At 40.9% G+C, this 24,108-nt stretch overlaps 2 protein-coding genes across 4 annotated transcripts in view; both read left to right on the forward strand.

Annotated features, from left to right (window-relative positions):
• Positions 1-23,422, forward strand: part of SPSB4 (splA/ryanodine receptor domain and SOCS box containing 4) — a 162,507-nt gene extending 139,085 nt beyond the window's left edge. For all 3 annotated transcript variants that reach the window (XM_068201002.1, XM_068201003.1, XM_068201004.1), the window contains one exon: positions 23,203-23,422. In XM_068201002.1, coding sequence (XP_068057103.1) covers positions 23,203-23,330 — 128 coding nt within the window. In that variant the 3' untranslated portion in view covers positions 23,331-23,422. The remainder of the gene's footprint in view (positions 1-23,202) is intronic.
• The window catches only part of LIMS2 (LIM zinc finger domain containing 2), a 201,757-nt gene that overhangs the window by 81,251 nt on the left and 96,398 nt on the right, over positions 1-24,108 (forward strand). The gene's annotated exons all lie outside the window — the stretch shown is intronic.

Below are 24,108 nucleotides of genomic sequence, written 5' to 3' on the forward strand. Positions count from 1 at the left end.
TGGCAGGGACAGTGTGGTGCAGGGCTGGAGCTGGGGGCAGCTTGCACCCAGGCAATCTTTGGAGGGGAAGAAGGAAGCTGGTTAGGGATAGAAAGATAAACAAGCAAAGAGGTTTGAAGCATTAAATATTTCCCTGTCAGCAAGGGATTGAGCTCATAGTTTTCACTTGTAAAGGAATCAAAAAAACCCACTTGGAATTTATTTGCAGAGCACAGTAAGTACCTTGATTGACTTACAAAACAAGGAAAAACTGAAGCCTCTTCACTGGCGGCAGGATGCCCAGAATGGTGGTTCTCGTGGCTGTGGGATCAGGCCATGGGGAGGGCAGGGGGTGGCAGGTTGTGTCCTACTGCAGCTTCAGTTTGTGGAGTTGAGAACCAGCTCCTTTCCAATGCTCTTCATTGCTGGAGGCAGCTCCACGTGCAATTGCATTTCAGTATTTCTCACTCGGGATCTTTGATGTCACACACCCACCACAGGCCAGAGCAGCAGCACCGCAGATACAGACAGAATGGACAAGGATGAGCCTAAGGTTGCACAGAAAAGGAGATTCAGACAGTGGAGGAGGGGCATGCATAGCCAAAGCAGAAAATGGGGGAAGGAGGAAAGAATCAATAGTTCATTAGACTTATAGAGTAGAAGAAGGAGAAAAGGGATCAATAGTTCATCTGCTCTGGAGACTCTGCTTGTGAGATGTGGGTGGTTAAAGACATTATGCAACAGCTCATATCAGCATATGGGAAAGAATGAAGAAGTAAAAATTAAGGGTAGCCAAATTGTAAAGTTTGGTTTAAGGGAGCAGACCCCCTTCAAAAGAGCTTGTTGTCAAATGAAATAATTATTTGAAGTTCTTCTGCCTTCCTTCACCAACTCTGTCTGTGGCATGAACATCATTGCTCAAAATTCTGCAGTTTTCAATTGGTATTTCAGTGAATGTGAGTTTTGTCTACAGGCTTTGGCATTGTGGTTTTAATAGTTTACAGCCCAAGTAAAAAGTAAATACTGTATTGTAACAGATTTCAGACACGGGTGTGAAATTTTCTACAAAATTAGCTCACTTATTTAACACATATGGACTAGAAGTAATGCAGTCATGCAGTTTCCATGATTATACTGTAGAAAAATAATAGCTACTGTACTATGAGGGTGTATTTTTAGAAAGGAGGCTGCTGACATTTATGTTAGTTTGGACTGGCACATCATAATGGATGTAAATAGCTTAAGTGTAAAGGGCTGCTTTTAGTACAAAGTAGCTATTTTTTGTGGGTTTATTAATTTAAAGTATTGTGTATTGGCCAGCATGAAGTGCTGATGGTCTCATTAGGGCCCACAAAAGCACCTGTATAATAGCCACATGCACTGACATCTTCTAGTAACCCAAGAATTCTTTCTTGCCTTTAGGAATATCAGTTGGCTTAAATATGCCTTCATGTTTCCTTGTTGTGCCTGAGGGAGAACAGTCAAGTTCTGTGAACTCTGCAACAGAAGTTCCTGCATTGTCTGTGAAAAGCAGAAGCAATCCCTTTGTCTACATGTGCCTCTGTAGGAGATGCAGCAGTTAACTATCCTTTGCTTTCAGATAAAATAACGCAGCTCGCCTTTTTAATGGCTACAAATCATGGGAGCTTCAGAGATCCGGTTCCCTGTAGCCCTCTTAGCTGAGTGTACTCCTGTCCAAGCATGAATAATGCAGGACCTCATGGCTTTAGTAAGATACAGCTAATTCTCTTGGCCTTTAAAGTTTTTTTCTCCCCTTTATTACTTAGCTGCCATCCTGTTGGAAGGGAATTAATTAAATGCAAGACTACAAAGGTTGGTGAATGTAGGAGACAATAACAGCTCCAGAGTTCAAATTCTTCAGCAGAGATTTGTCTCTCTGGATTTACTAAACATCTCTCTTGTGCTGTGGACACACTTGGTCTGCCAATATTCAGCCAGTGTTGTGTGTAAAGTTTTAATAGATGCAGTGAAAGCCCCTGGGCGTTGCTGTGTGGGCGAGGTGGGCAGGGCAGAGCAGGGAGCTGCACACACCAGGCAGGATCTGCAGCTGGTCCCACCTGTTCTCCTGGCCTTGCCAGTGAGCATGGCACTGAGGTGCTGGAAGGGTGCCCTTGGCAGTCCTTTTTCTATGTTTGATACCATATCTGAAGGTCAGGCAGCTGTTGGAACACAGATGCACCCTTCCTAGGATGGCTAGAGAAGAGAAACTTGCCTTTCTGTATTTGTTTATCCATATAGAATATCCTTTTGAAAGTCTTACTTAAAGCTTAAATCATCTTCTCCTGTTTACCCAGCACAGCTGCAGGGAGAATTTTGGCGTGGTCTGTTCATTTTAGTGACATGTTCTCTCCATGTTGAGTAGGTAAGGCAAAACTTTAAAAGGCAGGGATTGACAAAGCACCTGCTAAAACAGACTGCTTTTTGTAATCTGTAATTCAAATGTTTACTTTAAAAGGAAATACTTTGGTTGGCAGGCCGTGAAGTGTGTGATGATAGCTGAGTAAGCCTCAGCCTGCCTGGTTAACAGGAGGTAGAACCAGGTCGTGACACGTTGTGCTTTTTCTCAAGGCACAATTTTTCATCTGGTTAGCTTGATGTGCTGACCCCTGTAAAGAATAACTGAACCCCAACAAAATGATTTTTGATTCATGGCAAGCTGTAACTGGACTGGCAAATCAGGAACACTTAAAGCCTTTTATGGTATCTAGTGACATTTATATACAGTCCTAAATAGTCGACAATAGGTGAGATTTATTGGCCTAACACACAAACAGCTCAGTGCTGTGTCTTATTTCTTATTCATTCTAAAATGAGAATGGGAGGCCACTTACATCATTTCACAGTACATGAGAAACATTTTAGAAAACAATAGGTGATGGTAAAAGTAACGTAGGCTGACAACACTGTTATTTTCTTTGCTTTAGAGATATTTCTTGTAAAAGAAAAGTGGTATTGTAAGATAAGATTTTTAAATCCACAGGTGCTGCATGTTATATGCAATATTTATCTGGTTTAAATTTTTGCAAGTTCTAACAATTGTTTAATTGATGCATAAATTACTTATGTCTTGTTCTCCTGACAGTGTTTCACTGAATTTTGTAAAGACTAATTACTGTCATCCCCAGTAGAGTAGTTCTTTTACATCAGCAATCATTCATATCTTACTAGGTGCCTGCAGCTACAAATCAGTCATTAAAGCAACCCTGGGAAGTGTTTCACATTATCCAGCCCATCTGGTAATGGAAGAAGCTTATAGTTCTAACCATATTATCAATTTGAAACCCAGCCATTTCAGAAGTGCTGTAATTAGCAGTTCCCTCAGCCAGTGACACGACCCTGAGTGTGAACATGTGCCACTGTGTGCAGAGAGTACAGGGGCTTTTCCTTTTTTTGTCTGCCTAAAGGACTTGCAGGAGGACAGAAGGGCTGGTTGGAGCTCTGATGTGAAGACAGGTAGTACATACAAAAATTAAACTAAACTAATTTAGTTGAATACTAATTTGAACTAAAGGCCACAGCTTTGTTCAACCGACCAGGCAGTTTCTGAGGAAAAACAGGTTATACCTTGAGACCCACCTTCCCTGAACTATCCCTCTGTCTGGAACAGGCAGTGACAAGCTTTAATTTGGGCAGCAGTTGCTCATCCACCAGCTTGACAGTCAGTGGGGCTGACTTCCAGGAGCAGGAGTCAGATGTGGCCAGCAGGAAGAGCCACCTGTCCTGTGAGCCTGTGTCACCTGCCCAGCCCTGCCCCTGCTGCAGAGCTGCTGCTCTGGTGCTCCAGCCAGGGCGTGCATGGGAGCTGCCATCCAACACAAACACCACATGAAGCCTGCTTGAAAGGCACATTTTGCATTGCTCCATGGTAATAGTGGGTATATTTTGTAGCAGAAGTCAATTTAAAAAAAAAAAAAATTAATGAAAAAGGTGTGTTTTATTGGATTCCTCAGCCATCTACTCAAAACCAGTTTATTTTGAATGGCCCTTGAATGAAAGGCAACTAGAAGTTTATTGCAAAAATGCAAAGTAACTTTCCTGTAGGTCTTGTAGGAAACAATATTTCTCTTTAGATTATAGCTGTATATTCGGTGTTTCATTTTCCAGTGCCTGTTGGAGTAATAAGAGGACAGAAAATAAAATTTTTTACTTATCCCTTTTCCAATTCCCAGTTTATTTTTAGGTGTTGGAACTGACCTTTTGCTACTCTAATACTTGCTATAAGGGAAAGAAACTCAGCCTGCTCTAGGATGATGCTCAATCAGGTAATGGAAGTGTGTACTGCATTACTTACAGTAGCAACATGGTAAACTCAATGACCCTTTCATTTTGTTTGTTTCAAGGCTTTTGTTCATCTGCCTGAAGACTTTGTTTTTCTGGGCTGAACAGTTTTAGCATCTTTTTCGTCCCAACACCTCCATTCCTATTCTATAAGTACCAAATGATAAAACTCCCATAGTCTGGCTCAGGAGGTTATTTCACAGCTCATTTCTGGTATTCATTTTGGACCACTTTTGTTTCCAAACTTGTAGTATTTCCTGAGCAGTTGTTCTTCATGCTGAGAGCTGCCACATTTGACTTTTGTTTGTCCCATCATCTCCTCATTACTGCTTTCATTTTAACAAGTTCTGTGGTATGAGTTTTTTTAATCTCTCCTCCCAAGATAAATTTAGTCATCCTTAGGTCAGACTTAAATGTTGTAATATTGCATACAAGTGTTGGAACATTAGAACTGTACTAATGTAATGCAGTCATATACCATATACAATTTAATGGTTCTGCACCAGGAAACTGGATTAGGGAAGTTGAAGGCTATTTTTTTCCTTGCTATGAACTGGAAGGAGCTGGAGATATGTCTGGGCTTTGCCTTGGAGTTACACTCCATAATTCACCACCGGGAGACACTGTGTGTCCATCCCCTTGGCATGTTTTGCTGCCTGGTCTCAGAGCAAGCCATCTGTTATGCTCATAGTATATTTCACAGTCACTCTTATTCAAATATGCTGAAAGCTGCTTAAGGAAGAGATTTTTTTCAGACTCATAAGTCTGACTGTGTGGAATGAGTGATGTCTAGCTTCCCTCTTCAAGACTGAATGGCTTAATAATGGAATTAGGCCAGGCACATCCAAACCCAGAGTGCTGAACAGCCTGCCCGAACAGCCACTGTGATTCTTTCCAGCTTGTCATGATAAACCAGAGTAAGACGACAGCATTCATCTTCTGAAAAATGAATCTGACAGGCGCTTTTGCTACTAAATTAGCACTGGGAGTTTTGTCAGCAGTACCCAAGCTGGCTCTTGGTGCTGGCAAGTGAGTAATCTCACCTCTTGGCTTATTTGCAGGAGCTGCTGGCACTTAGGTGAGTAATTTTCTTTTCATCTACTTTACAAGAATGCTCCAAAGGCAGTCTTTTTGAGTTTTTTTTAAAGCTTAAAGTTTGTTAGCTGTGCTTCAAAGGCAAGGATGCTGGCAGAGTGATGAAACTGTTGGTAAATAATTTAGGCCATGGTTGCCACTGGTTGTGGAACCATATTTTATCCTTTATGAGCAGTGACTGAGTTGAAGTGAAGGTGAAACTTTATTTTAGAGTAAAGAAAGCTGCAGTGAATCAAGCTGTGGTGGCTCATGGTTGCTGTTGCTGGCTTTCCTGCCCTGCCCTGCAGCAGGACAGGCAGGCAGGGCATGTGTGTTGCTGGGGAAGGAGGGGAGTGGGGTTACTGGGGTTCACACCATTCCCAAAGCCCTCGCTCCCTCCCTCTGTGCAAGACAAGGTGGTTTCACAGTTTGCTCACTCTGGGTATGTCCCTTCTGTCTCACAAAGGTGCTGTGTGTGAGCCAAGTGAATGGCCCAGGCTAAGCATAACAAACACTGTAGCTCCTCAAGAGGAGACCACATGTTACTGTTCATTTGTCCAGCTTAGATATTGTTGCATCTCTTCTTCATTCTGGAAAAATAAAGAAGTATTTTACTTCACTCATTTTTATTGGTAACAAGAAGAAACAAGCATATGATTTAATGCACTGTCTCCCTCACTGTTCCTCCTGAGCGGCACAGCTGGTTTGTTTTCAGAGCTCCTCTCTTTAGTATTGCTTTTAACTGAGCAAATTTCATTTCATGGAGGAGGCAGGTGCTCATTCTGTTAATATCTTTGTAATTTTCTTCACTGTGTGAAAACTGCTGTAATGGAAGCCAGCCTGGCAGAAAGGTCACCTCCTTTTAATGACTTGGTATCTGGGTTTTGGAGACAAATTTCAGGAGAAAACACCCAGGAACGAGCATTTCCTCTAAGGAGAAAGGGCTTCAAGAACTCCCTTTTCTTCTGCCAATGAGAGAAATTGATACCAGCAGGTGAAAGTGGGGGAAAAAAAAGAGCTATTTATTAACAGAAAAAGAAAAAAAAGGAAGGGGGGGCACAAGGCACAGAAACGGATTGAATAAATCATAGGTATGAATTCCCAGACACCCTCCACCCACACACACAGAGCCACACACCCACCACCAGCAGGAAAAAAACCCAAAAAAACCCCCCCAAAAACCCCAACCAATCAAAAAAAAAAAAAAAAAAAAAAAAAAAAAAAAAAAGAAAAAAAAAAAAAACACCACCACAAAAGCCCAGGGAAGAAAAATACATGGGCTGACCACATGGTTCAGAAAACGAAGTGGTGACTGGTCCCTTTTGCCTCCGGGAAGGGGAAGAGGAGTTCACTTAGCAGCCTGGAGCAGAGATGGGAAACATGTTAAATTTCTGGTGTGGGTCTCCTCCTCGCAGCAGCTGAAGCTGGTGGATTTTAATCTCCTTGCTCATGTTGGTTCAGCTCCACTGGGGTCTCGGGTTCGGGGCGGTTCCCCCGGCTTCCCGGATGGGCTGAAAAGAAAAACAAGCTAAGCCAGAAACAGCTCAAGGGAGCAAAAAACCAAAAAAAAGCCACTGAGAGGATTCCCGGTACAGCCTTAAGGGCAAGGGAAAAAAACCTTCTTGCTTCAAGCTAGCAAAAAAACAGTCCAACAAAAGGAACAATGCAGCATCCCTGGTCCACGCTGTCCGGAGCGCACCAGAGAGAGACTGGACAGAACTGTGCCCGGGGTTCCCGGGCTCCAACCCTCCCCATGTCCATCTCAAAGATCCAGCAGCTGTCTCGGGCAGAAAGCAGATGATTAGCAAAACTGGAGGGGGTGTGCGGAGGAGAAGCTCTTGTAGGGAAAAAGGTGCCAGCTGTCCTGTACCAGAGCTGCAGCACTTTGAAAGGTGCTGCCTGACCACAGGTCAGATGCTCTTACTCAAAAAAAAAAAAAAACCCCAAAAGTTTGCAGTTATTTAACAACTATTTTGGAGCTCCTGAAAGTTAACTATTCTTTGCAGAGTATTTTAGTGCCTCCCCCAAAGCTTTCTTGAACCCTTGCAATATTTGTTCTGTTTCAGATGTAGCAGGTTTCCATAATTAAGGGATAGTTAATTTTCTCTCTCTATGGCTGTTGGTCTGTGCAACATATAATTAATGTAGAAAAAGCAATATATAATTTGTTTATGCAGATAGACCACACTATTTTAAAGAATGTAGTAAAACTTGATGGTTTACCACTTAGAAACATTCTTAAATGTTCAGAGTCTATGGTATTTCCCCAGAGTGATTTATAATAGAGCAAGAAATGGAAAGCTTAAGAAAAAGGAGGAGAGTTGGATGGGAACACTTAAAATTTCTTGGCAGATGTTTACTGCTAGGGAAGCTTAGGGTTGTTTTCTCTTTCCTTCCAGGAGTGAGAGATTTCAAGGAGGAAATGGCAGATCTGGGTTCCTGAGAGTATTTTCTGAAGGCAAGCTCAGGGAGCAGCCTCATTTACGTCACAGACCACATCCCTGGGAAAATGTAGCCTGGGCTTCTCACCTGGAGGCTGTCTGCACTGTCTGAGCAGGGTGGCTGGCACTGCTGCCAGGCTGGGGCTCCCTGCACTGCCCACAGTTCATAGAGGAGCAGTAAGAAACAGCCTTTTTCTCCTTGGAGAAAATGGACTCACAGAGGTGCAACCAGAAATTTAAATTACTGTTCCTGAAACCCAGGGGTAAAGACCTGCATAAGATTTAAACTGTTCTGGCATTGCATGAGCAGTGCTGTTTTGCTCTTATCAGATACACTTCAGGGCTGTGAAGTGATGTTTGAAATTCTCACAAATGGTAGATGCAGAGGGTCATGCTATTGATTTCATTGAAAAAACAAATTAATTTACAGCAGGGGAAAAAAATGAATTTGTGGGGGAATAATCATTGTTTAAATTTCAGATAACAGTTCTTACTTTTACACTCTTCTGAGCTTCCCAAAAATGTGGCTGACTGCTTCCAGTAGGTGGTTTTGGGAAGGCTCTGCAGGGTTAAGACCATACCCCATGTTAGATCTGCAGTGCACAGCTTGCACAGAGGAATCCTCAGAAGAGTTGGAGCCTCCAGAGAGCTGCTGGTTTGCTTACTTTTTGCTTTCTTTGTCATTCTTTCAACTCTCCTGCTTTGTGGGCTCTAGATTACTTTGTGCATAATATAATTAGTTTAATTGTCAAATTTAATTACTAAGGTTTTAATAATGGGTTGGAAATTCATTATGGACGTGTTCCATCTGTATGGCAATGGGTGTAGCTGTATATTAGCAGTGTATTTGTTGGAATCCATGTGTGTGTCTAATGGGCCATGCTGCCCAGGAGGTGTGTTTTGGGGAAACAGGAAAGCCAAAGCATGGCAGGTGTTGTCATTTTCTCTGAACTGCAGCTTTGGCCTGGATAGGCAATGGAAAAGAAACGCCAAACCCCAGAACTGTGACTCTGCTATGGGTTTCCACAAAGGAAACAGGCATTAGCTATTTAGAACAGCACTGAAATGTGTAGGGAGCCATCAGCAGCCAAGGGGTCACCAGGCATTGGGACCTTAGGGAAGGCAGAAATTCCTGTAGGCTTGCTCTGAAGTACTTTTTCCTCTAAATATTTTGCTACTACTGTTACTACCCTCCCATTCCTTTCCTTTCCCCCTCTGGTGCACTTGTCCTAAGAGGAACCACAAGTCCTGGGCATGGTTGGAATTCTGGTGGGGAGTGGCACAGTTTAACTCAGGGAGGAACTGTATCCCTGCTGCCAAGAGCATGGCAAAAAGCTGAGTCTTTTATCAAAACTGGGTAAAGCCCCTAAGGAAAAATGTACATAAAATTAATTGCGCTTTGCATACTTGGGGAATAATTAGAAGCAAGGATTCAGTCCTGCTGTGACTACTGAGCAACAGTTGAAGAGCAACAGATAGGTTTGGAACCAGCAAAATTTTGAGACCTTTCCTGTCAGTGGTAATTGCTAAATCCATATGGATCATCCTAGGCATGAATTTGATGAAATTACAAGTATCATGCACATCTGACATCAAAAATAATATGGGATGCTTTTAATAGAGAAATGGGTGAAATGTTTTTTATTTGGAATGTGTTCATGTGGTGTTGGAAGGTTACAAACACAATGTGCCCAGGCCTGGTCCACACTGGAAATCTGCTTGGAAGGGCTGTGGTCTCCTGCTGCTGCAGGGTGAGCATTGCTTTTCTGTGACACCCTCAGGCAGTGATACAAGTTGCTCTCTATGAAGTTTGCTTGTATCCAGGCATAGAAGTTCTTGTTCAAAACTGAATGGGAAAGGGGTCCAGGAGTTCTGAAGAATTGTTATTTGGCGTTGTTGTTTTGAAGGGGAGAATGTCAGTTTTAATTGATGTTACCTAGCAAGGAAGAGGTAGTGAGGAATAATATACAGTACTACTTTTGTCTTTGGAAGATACATCAATAAAGGAAAAAAAAAATAAAATATTGCCCTTAATCTGAAAAGTTTTTACTAATCTGAAAAGTTACCTTAGAGACAGTGAAATGCATATTTCAATTGCTACCAAGATTCCAAATATCCAAAGCTCGGAATTCTGGTTTTGTGTAAGTAAATAAAAATTACAGTATCTATGATAAAAATATTTCATTCAGAATATGAAATTCATGACATCAACATTCAAATATGTCAAGCAGAGATGATGAAAGCAATGCACTGAACAGACACAGAGAAAGGAAAGCCTTTATTTTTCCTTTGTTCATTGACATTTTAACACTGATCTTGGTGTGGTGCTGGCCACTCCCGAATTGCTTTTGTCTTTGTCCATTACTAATCTCCTGCTCTCTCAACCTTCCCAGGCAGGGGGTCAGCAGGAGGGAGCATGCCCTGCCTCCCTGGGAATGTCTGCATAGGAAAGCAGGAGGGACAGGCTGTGGAGGGCTCCAGGCCTCCCCTCTGTCACTGCAGCACACACAGCTGCATTTTGACTTCCCAGGGAGCTATCTGGATGGTCACTGCCCTTCTTTCCTCATCACCTCTTGAGCTGGAAGGTGCTTGGAAGGGTAAAGTCAGCCCAGTTCTCTTTGCTTTGGTGCCCCTTTGGTTTTTGCTCCTGTCTCCCAGCTCTGAAGGGGAAAGCGTCTTCCTTGATGTGTTAGTCCTTCTTTTTGAAGATTTTTTTTCTGATTTTTGAAAGAACAAGGAGATGCAAACCAGGTCTCAGCACTTTGGGAAGTGGGATACATCCTGTTTCTTCCCCTTACTGCTGGACTGCAGTCTGCTTTGGGGTTGTGGGTTTGATTCTCTGTATGGTTGAATAAGACGTAAAACAAGCATGACGTCTTGGTCTCTCCTCCTGGAGTAAAAGCTTATCCAAAGTAAACAACCAGCTAATGCTATGGGTTTAGAGGATGGGTTTGGAATGCTCCCCAGAAACTCTGCTCTGGTTGGCTGTTCCCACCCCTAAGAAGGGTGGTTTTGGAAAGCCCTGTGTAGCTTTTTGCTCAGTCATTGTCTACATGATTAACTTAATTAGTTAAGAAATATCCAAGACATCAGAATGGCCTGGGTATGTTCCTATGCCCAAGGAGCCAGTGTTTATCTCAAAACTCTGAGTGCTTGGGAAAAAAAATCCAATTAATCTTACAGGCAGATTGACTTGGCAGTCAGAAATGACTTGGCAACAGAGATAAAGTGAAATATATATGGATGGGGGACCCCATTTAGCAGTATTTACCCTGGCAAAAATCCCTTTGGCTTTGCTGACAGTGCTGGTAGAGTCAAAAAGGCAGAGTCACCAGGGAGCAGAAGGAATTCAGTGGGAAGCCTTCTTTTGTGCTCTATGTAATTCTGAATTGGGAGAGTTGTATTTTGGATTAAGTACCATTTTAAGGAATTTAGGCTTATAATTTAGCATCTCATCTGTTGCAGCAATGTTACCTAGATTTTTAGATAAGACAAGTAAAATACTCTGTGCCTGATGTTTCCAGACCCACAGGTAGAATGGCATTTTCTTTTTACAGCCCAGTTCACTGAGTGACACTGTTTGAAAGTAGGAGATTAGAAGATAGGGAAGGAGCCAGCTGATATGACAGAAAATAAGACAAATGGTCTAATATGCCAGAAGATTTGACTGAAAAGAGTCAGAATGGGATTATATAGATACACTATAAAAATTATATATGTGTTTATATCTGCCACACAAGCTTGGAAAATGGGATTGATTTTTGTCCCTCAACTTTTTGGTTTTGTAATCTCATTAATAAAACCCTAAAAATTAGTGTTCAAAATATGAGACTGATAGTTAAGGAGTCTGTCCAGAATCTATTAATCTATTTTCTATTAGTGGAAATTTAGCATCGAATTGATACTCCAGTACCTGAAAAATAACCTAAAACAGAAGTCCCCACTACTATTCCTATTGAAGAACTTACTGTGTAAGTTCAAAATTGATATTCCAAACTGTAAATAAAGTGTCAAAATACCCAAAAATTACCCAAAAATCCATCCTAGTTGTAGGGGCTGGAAACAACCTCATTGTGTTCAGTAAGCTGTGCTGTCTTCTTGACACTGTAATGAACCAAGTCATTTACTGCGGGACCTCAGTATGGGCTTGCATAAACTCACTTACTGTCAAAGACTGTTACCTGCATATTTACCAATGCACAGATCAGAAGATAGACCCTAATGGAGCTAAAACCATGTTGAAAACAGTTTCTATTTTGTATTAAGAAATGATTGCACATCTGCTCAGGTTGTAGAATTCTAGAAATGGGGTTTTTTCTAGGATATTAATCACACACACACAAATAATAATGAGCTGAGTGCCTCGTGTTCCTGCCTGAATGCCTTCAGGAATCTGAAAACACAAACATGAAGGAACTGTCATAAGGTTTTTTGTACATATTCAGTTTCTTTCATTTTAGTTTTTTATTTGCTATCAGCTGTATTAGTGGGTAGATGAGATTCCCTTTCCTAAAGAAATCAGGTGTGCAAGTACATGAAAGAGGTGAATGAATTGCTCAGTTTTGCTTTGTTGTTCCCAGATGCTTTTTTTAATTGCCAGCCTCAGAGATTGACTTTGGGACCTGAAATTCTAGATAAATCTTTGTTCATAATAGCTTTCCTGCAGGCCAAATGATGCTTTCATTTACACCTGTGCATCTGCTGGCAGCTGGGGCAGAGCGAGCTGGAACAGGCTGTTTATGGACAGAGCGTGTTTGGTAATGAATCAGTGAGAAGCAATAACCCCAGAGCACAGCCACAGCACTCAGGGGGTCAGCTGTTCCTGGCTCTCTCCTCTTCTCCTCCTGGTCTTACACCTGTGGGGTCCTGTGCAGATGGTGGCCCTAAAACCACGAGTGGGGACAGAAGGACCAAGCGTGAAGCTGGGAGTTGTGTGAGGAGGAGAGGGCTGGGGTTAATGTCCCCCAGGTCATTCCTTGCTGCCCTCCCCTTTGTGCGTGAATTCATTGGAACAACGAGTGAGCCCCCCTGGGGGAGAGCCCTGTGTGGAGTTTGAGAGATCCCAAGGAAATGTGTTGGCTGCATCTGTGGTGAGCTGCAGAGGACAGGGAGAAGTCATGAATGGTATTAGCCTGCAGGCTGAATTCTCAAAATACATTAAGCAGTGCTGTCAGGAGTAGGCTGATGGATGGTTGGAGAATGGCAGCAGGTCCATCCCAGCTGCCACCCACCCCCCCTTTCAGCTGTTCTGGCCAGAGAAGACAGCTCAGAGGGGGCTCCTGCTGTCCATGTGTCCAGAAGGACCAAATACAGGAAAGTTTTCTCAGTGATGCTGCCCTAGAGGTGAAGAAATTCAGTTGGAGGAAAACTCAAGTTAGCTATCAGATTCTAGGAATCCTGTGTGAAATTCCAGGGGGTGTTTCTGTGAGTTTTAATGTTTGTCTTCATGTTGTATCCCCCTACCCTACATGCCTAAGAACAAGAAAAGTCACTTCAGTGGGCAAACCACTCTGTAGCCCACCTACCCTCTCATCTCTCCCATCCCATCACTGGATTTGTTCTGGTGCTTCAGAGGTTAGGGGAGTGATAACACATCTCGTACAGTGGCTGTAGAATGCATAATATGGAAATCCTCTTTCCACACTCATATTTCTCAGAAAATGGGTTTGTAAGATGACATGGCAGGAGTGCTGATTGTAGGTGGGGCAAAGGGGTGTGACATTTCAGACAGAGCTTTGCCAGCATTGAAAGATGGTAAAAAGAGTTTGTGATTGAGAAGAGCTGCACAATGGAGAGTGGAGGCAGCCCCGTGTGCTCTATCTGTGCTATGAGAGTGTATTTGTGTTCAAACTGAATGCTTTAGAAATGTGTTCAGAGAGCATCAGCTGTGTTTGCATGCCAGGAACAATGATGAACCCTAAATTCAGTATGAAAATAATTCAGATCATCTCCAGTACCCATTTACTGCTGGTGAAGATTATGGTGCTTAAGAAAAAAAATCACTTTCAACAAGTCCAAAATATAAATGGTACTAAACTAATGGGATGAAATTCATTATATTGAGCTTAATTGCAACTTCATGGCTCCAGATTTATTCCAATGTAATTCTGTTAATACCAAAACTAGAATAATAAAGTGATGAGTCAGGTCTATTGTTTGTAAATCTCCACTAGAGATCATTAGCTTGTATACAACTGCATTAAAATTTAAATTACATGCTGCTGTAATTTTTTCACTTGGTTTGAGAAAATCTGCATATGTTGGAGCCTCTGGGTAATTTAAATTGAAGTAGTTGAGAAAATGTCATGTAACGATGATATAAGGAATGTAGTCAAATATTAATTGTCTCAAACAGCTCAGCACAACCTGTAGTAATATAAGTAGGTGAGCCATCAGTTCTGTTACCCTGTCAATATGGTGAAACTGTAAAGAAAGCTGTAGTGTGGTGCAAAAGTTGCTTTGAATCAATTTAATTGCTAACTAGGGTAAACAACTTTGGTGTAAGACTGAACAGGCACACAGGAGACTATTGTGAGAGGTTCCAGCTGAGAAAGGGAGTTGTAAGCAGTGGAAATGCTAAATGAGGCTGTGTTATTTCAGTGTGGCAGTGTGAAGAAATTGTGGTGAGGCTCCAGCATGCTGGGCACAGTACAAGAAAAGATGACAGGGAGTACTTCACTGTCCCACACAATGAATATGTCACACAACATGCAACAGGTAAAAAAGAGGCAAATGGGAGAGGGGCAGAGGGGGCAGTCAGGCAACCAGGGACCCACTGGGTTCACAGAGTGCCAACATTTTGGTTCTTTGCATGCTTCTCATTCATTCACTTCCCTTTTCCCTCTCCCCCTCTCATCCTTAATTAGCTAACCCAAAATAAAAAATGTGTTTAAGAACAGCTGTGAAAATGTGCAAGTTTGAATATTAGGATATTTTAATCAGTATGATTCAGTTTTCCACCAAGAAATCTCCTCATCTTTTGTCATGCTATTAAGGCAGAAATGTGTAAATGAATGAAAAGAATTGGAAGAGGTTCACCAAAAATATCTTTGACTTCCTGCCCCCCTTTCCTGAGCAATAAGGACTTGTTCACAGCCATAAAGGCAGTTACAGGTGTGTACCTATGCATGCTATTTTATATGCCCATTTATGAAGCACATCTCACAAAGACATAAAATGCAGGGAATTGTTTCAGCATATTTCAGTCAGGATGTTGCTTGCAGTGTGCGGGTGCCTGTTGCAATAGTTGTCTGCAGTGGTTCATCCTTGAATCCTGAACTTTCCTTCAACTTTTTCTGTTATTACTTCCTCTATAAATCTGTCCATAACTCCTGAACAACATTGTCTTTGAAATTCAGTGCATCTACTCAGTGAAATTCTCATCCAAGCTTTAATCTTCTGTCACCTTGATCTATTTTAACTCCCCTCTTTATGGCCTGACACCCAAGCTGAATATAATGGTGATAAATGCATTTCTGAGATTAAAAGCTATAAAGTTTACATTACAGATTAATCTGAGCCAAATCTTCATTGTCAATGTGGTAAATTTGGGGAAGGTTGATCAGGGAGGAGCCAAGGAGCCAGTAGTTGTAGCTTAGGCTCATCTCTGATGTCAAGCACATGGTTTTGTTTGTTGGTTTTAAAGAGTATCTATTAATTTTTGGTGTCTTTGCTACTACAGAACATTTAAATCATCACTGAAGCAACTGTCCCAGTTTACCTTCACACTGTGTTCAAATGGAAAGCTTGAAATGTGGAAGCATCTGAGAGGAGAAGAGCAAACTGATCAAGGCCAGAAAGGAAATCTTTCCAGCCCATCCTCCTTATTTGCATTTTCCTGATGCACATAGGGAATGAATTCATGTGTCCTTTCTCTTTCAGAAGGGAAGTGGACACTGTTTTTGCTTATGCTCTTTGTCACCATGCAAATTTATCAAGATATGGCAAAACAAGTTCATTACACAGCTTTGTGCCTTTTTTAAAAAGCCATTTGTTTGCTGTTAAAACTCCTTATTGTCTGTTTTGCAGTTTCTGAATCACATAGAGCAGTACAATTTAGTAATCTAAACTGTAGAAATAGTGTAGTAAAAGGTTTTAAAATATGAGTTATACCCTTGATTTTCGTGGTGGAAATCAGATTATTATGATGCATATGTACATTTAAATTGGCAGTTGTAATTGAGAAAAAGATTTTCAGGTGAGTTTCCAGAGTAAGGTGTGCATGTAGATTTGGCCTGGACCAGCCTTTGCATGGAATGTGGTGGGTCAGGGCAGGGCTCTTTTTTGGGTGGCTCATAAACCTACCTAGAAGGTAAGAACTGTTAGAGACCACAAGAAGCTTCTCAGAGGGGTTGCTGCAGGTATAGATGTGTCTGACTATAAATACAGCTTTCCTACAGATGTGCACAGACAAATTACTTTTCTAAGAACACTCCTATAACCAATATAATTTTAAAAATGTTTAGGCCTATGCTTAAGTCTACTAAATTGAAATCTTTAGGAGGGAATTTTAAGCCTGTGTTGAATTAATTGAATTCAGGCTCTGGTGTTCCTGAGTCAGGATCAGTTGTCTGAGTCTTGTGTGTCTACCTCCCAAACTCTGTATTGCAAAAAAGACATTGCATGGAGCTGTGTATTTGTGCTTAAAGGACAGATTCTTTATCCAACCCATAACAAGAGGCCACTTGTTGCAGTAATAAGCAGACGGGACTTAGTTTCTTTTTGTAGAAAATCTTATTTTTTATTCACATAACTTATTTTTATATAGTTTTTACAGAGTTTGTGTTTAACTTTCATTGGCTAGTAGTTTCTTGCCAGTTCATTGGTTAAAAGGTGTTTTGTGTGTACATGCTAAGACTTTTTGTTTTACTCAGATGTTTACATTTTTCTTTTGTAGATTCTCATGGGACAGATCTTTTGTTATTACAGGTGTAAAAGGTTCTCTTACTGGAATAGCTTGTTGTGTTAACTGCTTTCACTCTTAAGATTTTTCACATGGGAAGTTAGCTAGCTGCACTTAGAAGAAGTAACAGGCTAGCTGGCACTTTAGCACAGCAAGGCTTGATTTTATAAGGCCTTTCTTCTATAATATCTTTACTTGTACGCAACAGCCACTGGCTTTGGAGCTTGGTTTCGGTTGTTTTCATTCTGTTCTGCTTTTCAACCATTTTCCTCTCAAGAAAGCACAGCTGGAGAGCATTAACTGAAAACAAATGATGTTGCAGAATATCTGCTTGTTCACTGCGGCTTTTTCAGCTTAATTCTGCTAAAGGCTGCTTGATTCAAGTTTTGAACTGCCCTTAACTGCATTTAGCACTTAAAAGATAAACCTGTAAACCGATTCTCCCTTCCCAACCCAAGGTATGCAGAGGAGGATGGGAGGGGGGAGGGTTACCCTTGGGACCGTCCCTCTGTTCAAGCTTTCTTGCCTTCCTTTCTCCCTTTAACATATTAAATTTCAAGTGCCGAATTTCTGTGGGATGCGGGTGAGCTCAAATACAGGGCGGTGTTTGTGGTGTTTTATGTATTTCACCTTCCCCACCGTGCCTGCTAAAAGCAAGGGCGGGTGTGGACAGCACAAAGCTTTATTTGTGCTGGCAGACAACTGCTGGAGACGCTGTCTCCTTATCAGCCGTGCCTGATAACACAGAATCTCCCCATCTGCCACCCGTGAGCTTTGTCACACGTGCTAAAGCTGCCAGCTGCTGGGCAGGGAGGGATGCATAAACCCGTGACTTCGGGAAAAATGACAGTGCTCTCCTGAAAATCCCACCGTGCCCTTTGGGGCTGCAGAATTCTTTGGAGAGGTGATTGCTCTGGTGGGACCGTGACTGAAATATGATTTCTAAGGTGCTTCACCGGCTTAGGCTGCAGAGCTTAAAGACATCTGTGGGGAAAAGAGATAAGTGTTATCCTTTGTCTGAGTTTCCATTGCTGTTAGGAGATTTATTAGCATTTTTTATGGCTGGTCATTGCCTGTGTTCTTTAATATATTATTTGCAATTTCCTCTCTCTAGATTGTGCCATTTGAGGAACACAACTCAAATTTTCCATCAGTTGCATCAGGGAAACCATAAATATGTCACAAGGGGTGTATTTATGTATCCTATTATGGGTTGGAAAGAATTTGGCCTGTACTGTGTAAAATTAAAACAATAATTAGGCTTTGACACAAAGGTTGGAAGGAAAACTCCTGGCTTACATATATTTGTGTGCTTCTTGTGTGTGATAATTAATTGTTAGCTGCAAATTTCTGCATACTCTAAATCACCCTAATGGAAACACTTAGGCCACGTTACCTCTTAGCAGGTGTCTTAATAACTGGAGGAGGGATGAAAATTGAGGAAAAAGAATTTAACAAAAGCATGCTGCAGTCCGTACAGGGGGCACTCAGGTGTCCTGGTAGGGGACAGAAGATTGTCCCTCAGAGCAGGGAGACATCAGCTGAGTGCTGACAAGCCATGGAGAAGCTTTCCCTTCCCACTTTCTGGATGTGGAAGTCCCGCCAGGCCCCAGTGTAAGACCGATGCTTTGTGTCCATATTGGAGTACGTTCCATGGCAAGGGACCACTCTCCGGGGGACACCATCCCTCTGAAGATCCTGATGCTCACTGATCTTGGCACAGTATCAGCTAAACATGGAGCCGTGGAGGGCAGTGCTGGGCAGAACTGCAGTGCTGCTGACTTAGAGAGGTGAAGACAAGGGTGCAGGAAGGAGAACGGAGCAGGAAGGACACCAACAGTGGCATCAGGACGTGAACAGTGGCATCCTGCTTTTCCTCCTTTCCAGGCTCCTCCTGTTCACCAGGCATGCAGCACTTCTGCAGGACTTTACATGCCCTTCCTTGAGGCATTGTAGCTTCAGCTCCCTAATGAGCTGGCTCGTCCCTTTTGAGAAAAGCAAAGTTAGGACTGGAGAGATGCCCTTCACTTATTTAATGGTGTGCAATCACATCTCTGTCTCCTAACACTGGTTTTTTGGGGGTGTTTGTTTTGTTTTTATTTTTTTTATTTTTTTAACCTGACTTTAAAACTGCCTTTCAGCAATTGGAAACATTAACATGGATTGCTGAATATAAGTGCTTTTTAATAAATTTAAGGTCAAAACTATCAAAATATGAGGTAGCTTGGTGTCTTAGGTATGTATATAAAATAACTAAAAAAAAAAATTCTTAATTTCTGGTGACATCAGTTCTACTGAAAACTTCCACTGTCTTTCACCCAACTTTAATTTTGCTGATTGTGAGGTTTTTTTTACAAATTTATTTTTAAAAATAGTATTGTCATTTGGCAAATAAGTGTTGTCTGCTAAGAGCTGCTCTTTTGTGTGAGCCATATGTAATGTTGCAGTTAATAACATTTAGTGTTATCAGTTGCTCGATGACTTTATCTCAACTACAAAAGCCTGTTTGCAGAGAGGAGGCAGCCTTGCTGGAGTGCCAGATTGTTAAATAAGTACAGGTTGCCAAAACTAAATGAACTTTTCAGCTGGTAATGATGTGCAAATTGCTCTCAAAAATGTATGTGCACTGGAGGAATGCTCACAAGCACAGGGTTGTGTCTGGTTACTTTGCCTTTGTCCTTAACCCAGTAGTGACACCATTAGAATGACTAGATTTGTTTGTATAATAACACAGTTATTTTGTGTTATTAATAGCTGAATAGTTACTCAATAGCTATTTTAATTAATATAATTAACCAAATATATATTTAAGCTAATTTTAAGTTATTAGCTATTATATTAAATAGCCACTTTAGCTATATTGTGGCCCTCTTGGTGAAATGCAGCTCTGGGTAAGAGGAGTGGCTGTCTTTGTGCTGCCAAAGTGTCCCCCTGGCTGTGACTGTAGTGTATGGAAAGGAAGGTTTGCAAATGGGTCTTTTTTAAAAACTCCTGGTGCCAAAAGGGGAGACACAGGAATTAAACTCTGACATGTCAATTAAGCAGTTTTTGATTCATTTTTTCTTTTCTTGAGAAACGCTTTTCTGTAATGTGGCAGATATGAGGAGCTGCCTTTGGGTGAAGAAGTCTCGGAGTACACTTCAGAGGAGAAGGTGATCAGTTACAGTGCACAGGAAGGTGGCTGGGGTTGGCCCAGGCATGGAGCTGTCACCCAAAAGCTGCAGTTTCTCTCCAGGTGCTGCTGCAGCCCAGAGGAAGCGCTGGGTTTCCTGTGCAAAGCTTGCTCCCTTGCCCTGGAGTGTCTCACCTTGGATTTCTTAGCCTGGTTGGGAATTTAGTACAAAGAGCCATTCTTGTGAATCATGTTTTCTTTGCAATTTTGCATTCCAGCTCAACAATTAATTCCTCTTTTTTTTTCTAATGGCAAGGATTTTACTGGAGTTCACATAACTTTGGAAAAATTGTTAGTTCAGGTTCTTCTGGGAGCCTTGAATGTTCCAGTTCCCATCCACTGGGAGTTGTTTTAAAAATACAACTCTTGGTACACCTAATATGCATTAGAATTAGTGGGGTGTTCTGAAAAACAGTTACTATCCCTGAATTTAAAAGTTTTTCAAAGGTAAATATTTAAAGGTGTGAAAGAAAGGCTTTTTCTGTAGCCAAGTTAAAGCTAATGATGTGTCTCCAGAGTATTCATCTTCAAATCTCTTGCATTATTAGACTGTTCTCAGCAGTATTTATATGATCTCAAATGAAAACAGCATTTTGGAAGTATGATTTGAGCGTTTGAATGTGCTGTGGAGTGTTTTGGGTGCACCAAGTGTGTGTGTGTGTTTCAGCTGGCATGGCAACATCCTCAGGTTGAACCAGTCCTTTCCCCTCTGGAAGGACTGAGTTACTCGTGGTACTTTTATTCCTGCTTTGTGAAATATGTAGTGAAAATGTGAGATGTGGTGAAGGGGGAGTGCTAGCATTAAGGTACATTTAGAGTTCCGCCTTTGTCCCATAAACTGTTTCAAAACTAAGATTATTTCTTTTTCTGAATTTAATTTTTATTTATTTAGGACTATGCACAGCTACATACACTTTTAACTTAAAATGCTATTACAATTTTTTCTCAAGTTCTTATAGCCAGCACCCCAGAAAACATAATTTTTATTTAGTATTGTAGGACTGACCTGTTCTGAATTTGTTGTAGGTTCGAACTGCTGTTGGGTAGCATAAAAAAGAATATAGTTCAGTATTCAAGTTGCAAAAACACATTTAGTATGTGCAATTTAGCAGCTGTTGCAAACACTTGAGGGCATTTTCTTCAGCATTTGAAAATTCCCTGTAGAAGTGAGACAGGAGACATTCATTTAGCATTTCAAGCTTGAAAAATAATTTAACCTTTCCTTAAATTGTGTTTTGAAGTTTGGGATTAACACTGTGCCTGGCTGCACAGATGGTTGCATTTTACATATTCCTTTGTCTAGAAAAAAAAAGAGACCACATGGTCAGTTAATGGCTTTAAACACTCCTAGTCCTCATTTTGTATCTTCCTAATGGGACCTCAGAGATTGTGGGAAGATACTCAGAAAATTGTTGTTTATGGTGTAAGGCTTGTAAGATGTGTTGTATTCTGTGTCCCAGAACTCATGAGCTATTTTTGCTCCTGCTTATTAATCCTGGTTAATGAATTTCGCAGCTCCATCCCTTAAGATTTTACATCAATAATTCTGCTGTGGGAAAAATGAAAACTAAGATCATCTATGCAGGGAAAACGTTGCTTTATTAATGGAATGTGAGGGCTCTTATTTTGTAATTTTTAATAGGTAAAGTTATCAATGAGGTGTATTGTCAAGAAGTAGATTCCATATCAAGTCACTGAAGTGGTTATAAGCTAAAAAAGCTTTTTAGTCTTTCAGAATGCTTTCTAAGCTTTTTTGCAGCCACTTTGGGGAAGTATCAGAGTGAACTGTGGACGACACAAATCCAACATGATGTTGGGATAAATGATGGAAAATCCATTAAGTCGGTGGTGTGTCACTGGAGCAGACAATTCAAGCATATAAATCCAGTCCTTAACTGGGTATTTTGTGCTCTGTAATGATTTTTTTTTTCAAGTACTTTTAAAAGTATCAGCTAACAGATTGATAGATTAACACAGTATTATAGAACAAAGTCATGGAATGGTCCCTAAAAGGGACCTTAAAGGTCATCTGGTTCCACCCCCTGCCATGAGGGGACACCTTCTGCTAGGCAGTGTGTGTAAATCTGCACGTGGCACATACAACAGATCTTGAGAAAACCACTGAGTGCTGTACAGTGCTGAGCACTTGTAAGAAATCTGTCAAGTTTATAAAATGTCATCATTACAATATAGGCACAATACTTTTTTCTCCCTCCATTTGAAAGTGCTAGTAAGGCTTTTAAGGCTACTATTCTTTTATCATGTAAAGAAGAAAAGTTTCCTTTAATCTTGAAAATTCTTACCCTTTTAAGCAAGCATGTGAAACAAAATCCATCTGGTTGGAATTCTTAAAGATAGTAGTAACTGGTACAAGACTTCACAGCTTTATTCCAGCTCCCATGGCAGAAGGATTCCCATTGCCAACACTGCAGTCACAGAGATGATTCTTCCTACTATGAGGTGGAAGTTTTATGATGTTCCTGCAATTCTGTGCTAGCTTTGCAGGCCAGGATGGGATATAGGAGTGAGATGGTTTGAGATGCTGGCGATCAGAGTTTGGGTCTCCAGTCTTAAGTGCTATCAGCAAGGCATTTCTAGCAGATACTTCATTCACTTTGGTTAAATTAAACCTAAGACATCTGAAGATGATGTTTATATATTTCGGGGGTGTTTGTGGGCATACATATGGAAACACACACTCTGCTTTCCAGTCAGCCAAATCCTCCTCCACTAATTTATTCACAGAGGAAAAGGTTATGTTTCCTCTAGATTTTGGAGGGTGTTTTGTTTAGTTTTTTCTTCCAAAGGAGTTCCTAGAAAGAAAGGCTAAGAGAGTGTTGCTGGAAAAGCACTCTTGGCTGAGAAGTTTGGTTACCCCTAAGTGCCATTTCCAGTTCCTAAGATGCAGAAGGAGCTGGGATGTAACGGTCAGAAGTTGCCAGTGTAGTTCATGTTAACACAAAATGATGAATGTTGTGTTATAAACACAGTAGAGACTCCCTGTCTTGTTTGACATCTGGAAATGCAGTAACTCCTCATGCTTGGTAGAGCGGCCTGAAGAGTGCTTTGGCATTATTGATTTAAACTTCCCAGATAAAGAAGCTCAGTGTGAAACTTTGCAGCCCCTTACTATGGGTGAAATGTAGAAAATTCTGCCTTGGCTTCTCTTGATTATCTTAATTGTCTCAAGGTACAAAGGTTTTCCCAATACCATTACTATCTTTATGAATGATCAATAGAATACAGAATCTCTGTTAATAAACAAAACATTGTCTGTAAATGAAGATGCTGAAAAATTAACTCTTTATTTTCTTTTCTTTCACCTGTTTTTCCAGCGGAACCCCTGCCTTTAATGGACTTGTGCCGAAGATCAATTCGTTTTGCTCTTGGCAGAGACCGCCTGCATGACATAGAAATTCTACCTTTGCCTCTGTCTCTGAAAAATTATTTACAGTACCAATAAGACATGTAGAACCCTCTGGCCTCACATTGGACTTCATCAATGCAAATGGCAGAAAATTGTTTACAGCAAAATATAAATCTTTGTGATGGACACTGAAGTGTTATTTAATTTTTAATATATGTATTTTTTCTGAACCAGTGAAAGCAGATCACTGCGGGGGACTACTAAAGAATGTGAAAACATTGATTTGATTGAGGTTCATGTGTTACCTGTTGCCTTTTGTGTTTACAGTCCTGAAGGCTATAATTCTCATCTCTCATAGACTGATTGGTTTATCTTTGTTGCTTCTGGTAAATGCCAATAGAAAATCTGACCTGCAAGATTCAGTGTCCTGCAGGCAGAGCATTTTTCAATATTATGATTTAAATTTTTCTCTCTCTCTCCTACATTTCAATAAATAAATAAATTTGCAAAGGAAAAGTCTTGATAGTAACTTTTGAAAAATATTTAAACCTTTGTATGCAGAGTTGTTTAGAGTTCTGCATATTCAGTGCTCAACATAATTAGGCCTATAATATCTAAAAGCTCTTATATTTTAAAAAAGCAGATTATTGTCTAGAAGAAAATAATGTGGTTTAAAAACATGAGAGGAAACAAACGTTTTATGTGTCAGATCAGTTTCCGGACTTGGTAACAGTAAGGTGCTGTTCATTGTTTTCAAGACCAAATCTAGTCCCTCCAAAGTTCTGCAGTTTATAACAATGTGTTCATTGTCCCAAGAATTTAGGATTTTCATATTTTAGGAAGCTTGTCACTTTTTAAAAAAACCAAATTTATA

The sequence above is a fragment of the Anomalospiza imberbis genome, chromosome 10, assembly GCF_031753505.1.
Source record: "Anomalospiza imberbis isolate Cuckoo-Finch-1a 21T00152 chromosome 10, ASM3175350v1, whole genome shotgun sequence".
Taxonomy (NCBI): domain Eukaryota; kingdom Metazoa; phylum Chordata; class Aves; order Passeriformes; family Viduidae; genus Anomalospiza; species Anomalospiza imberbis.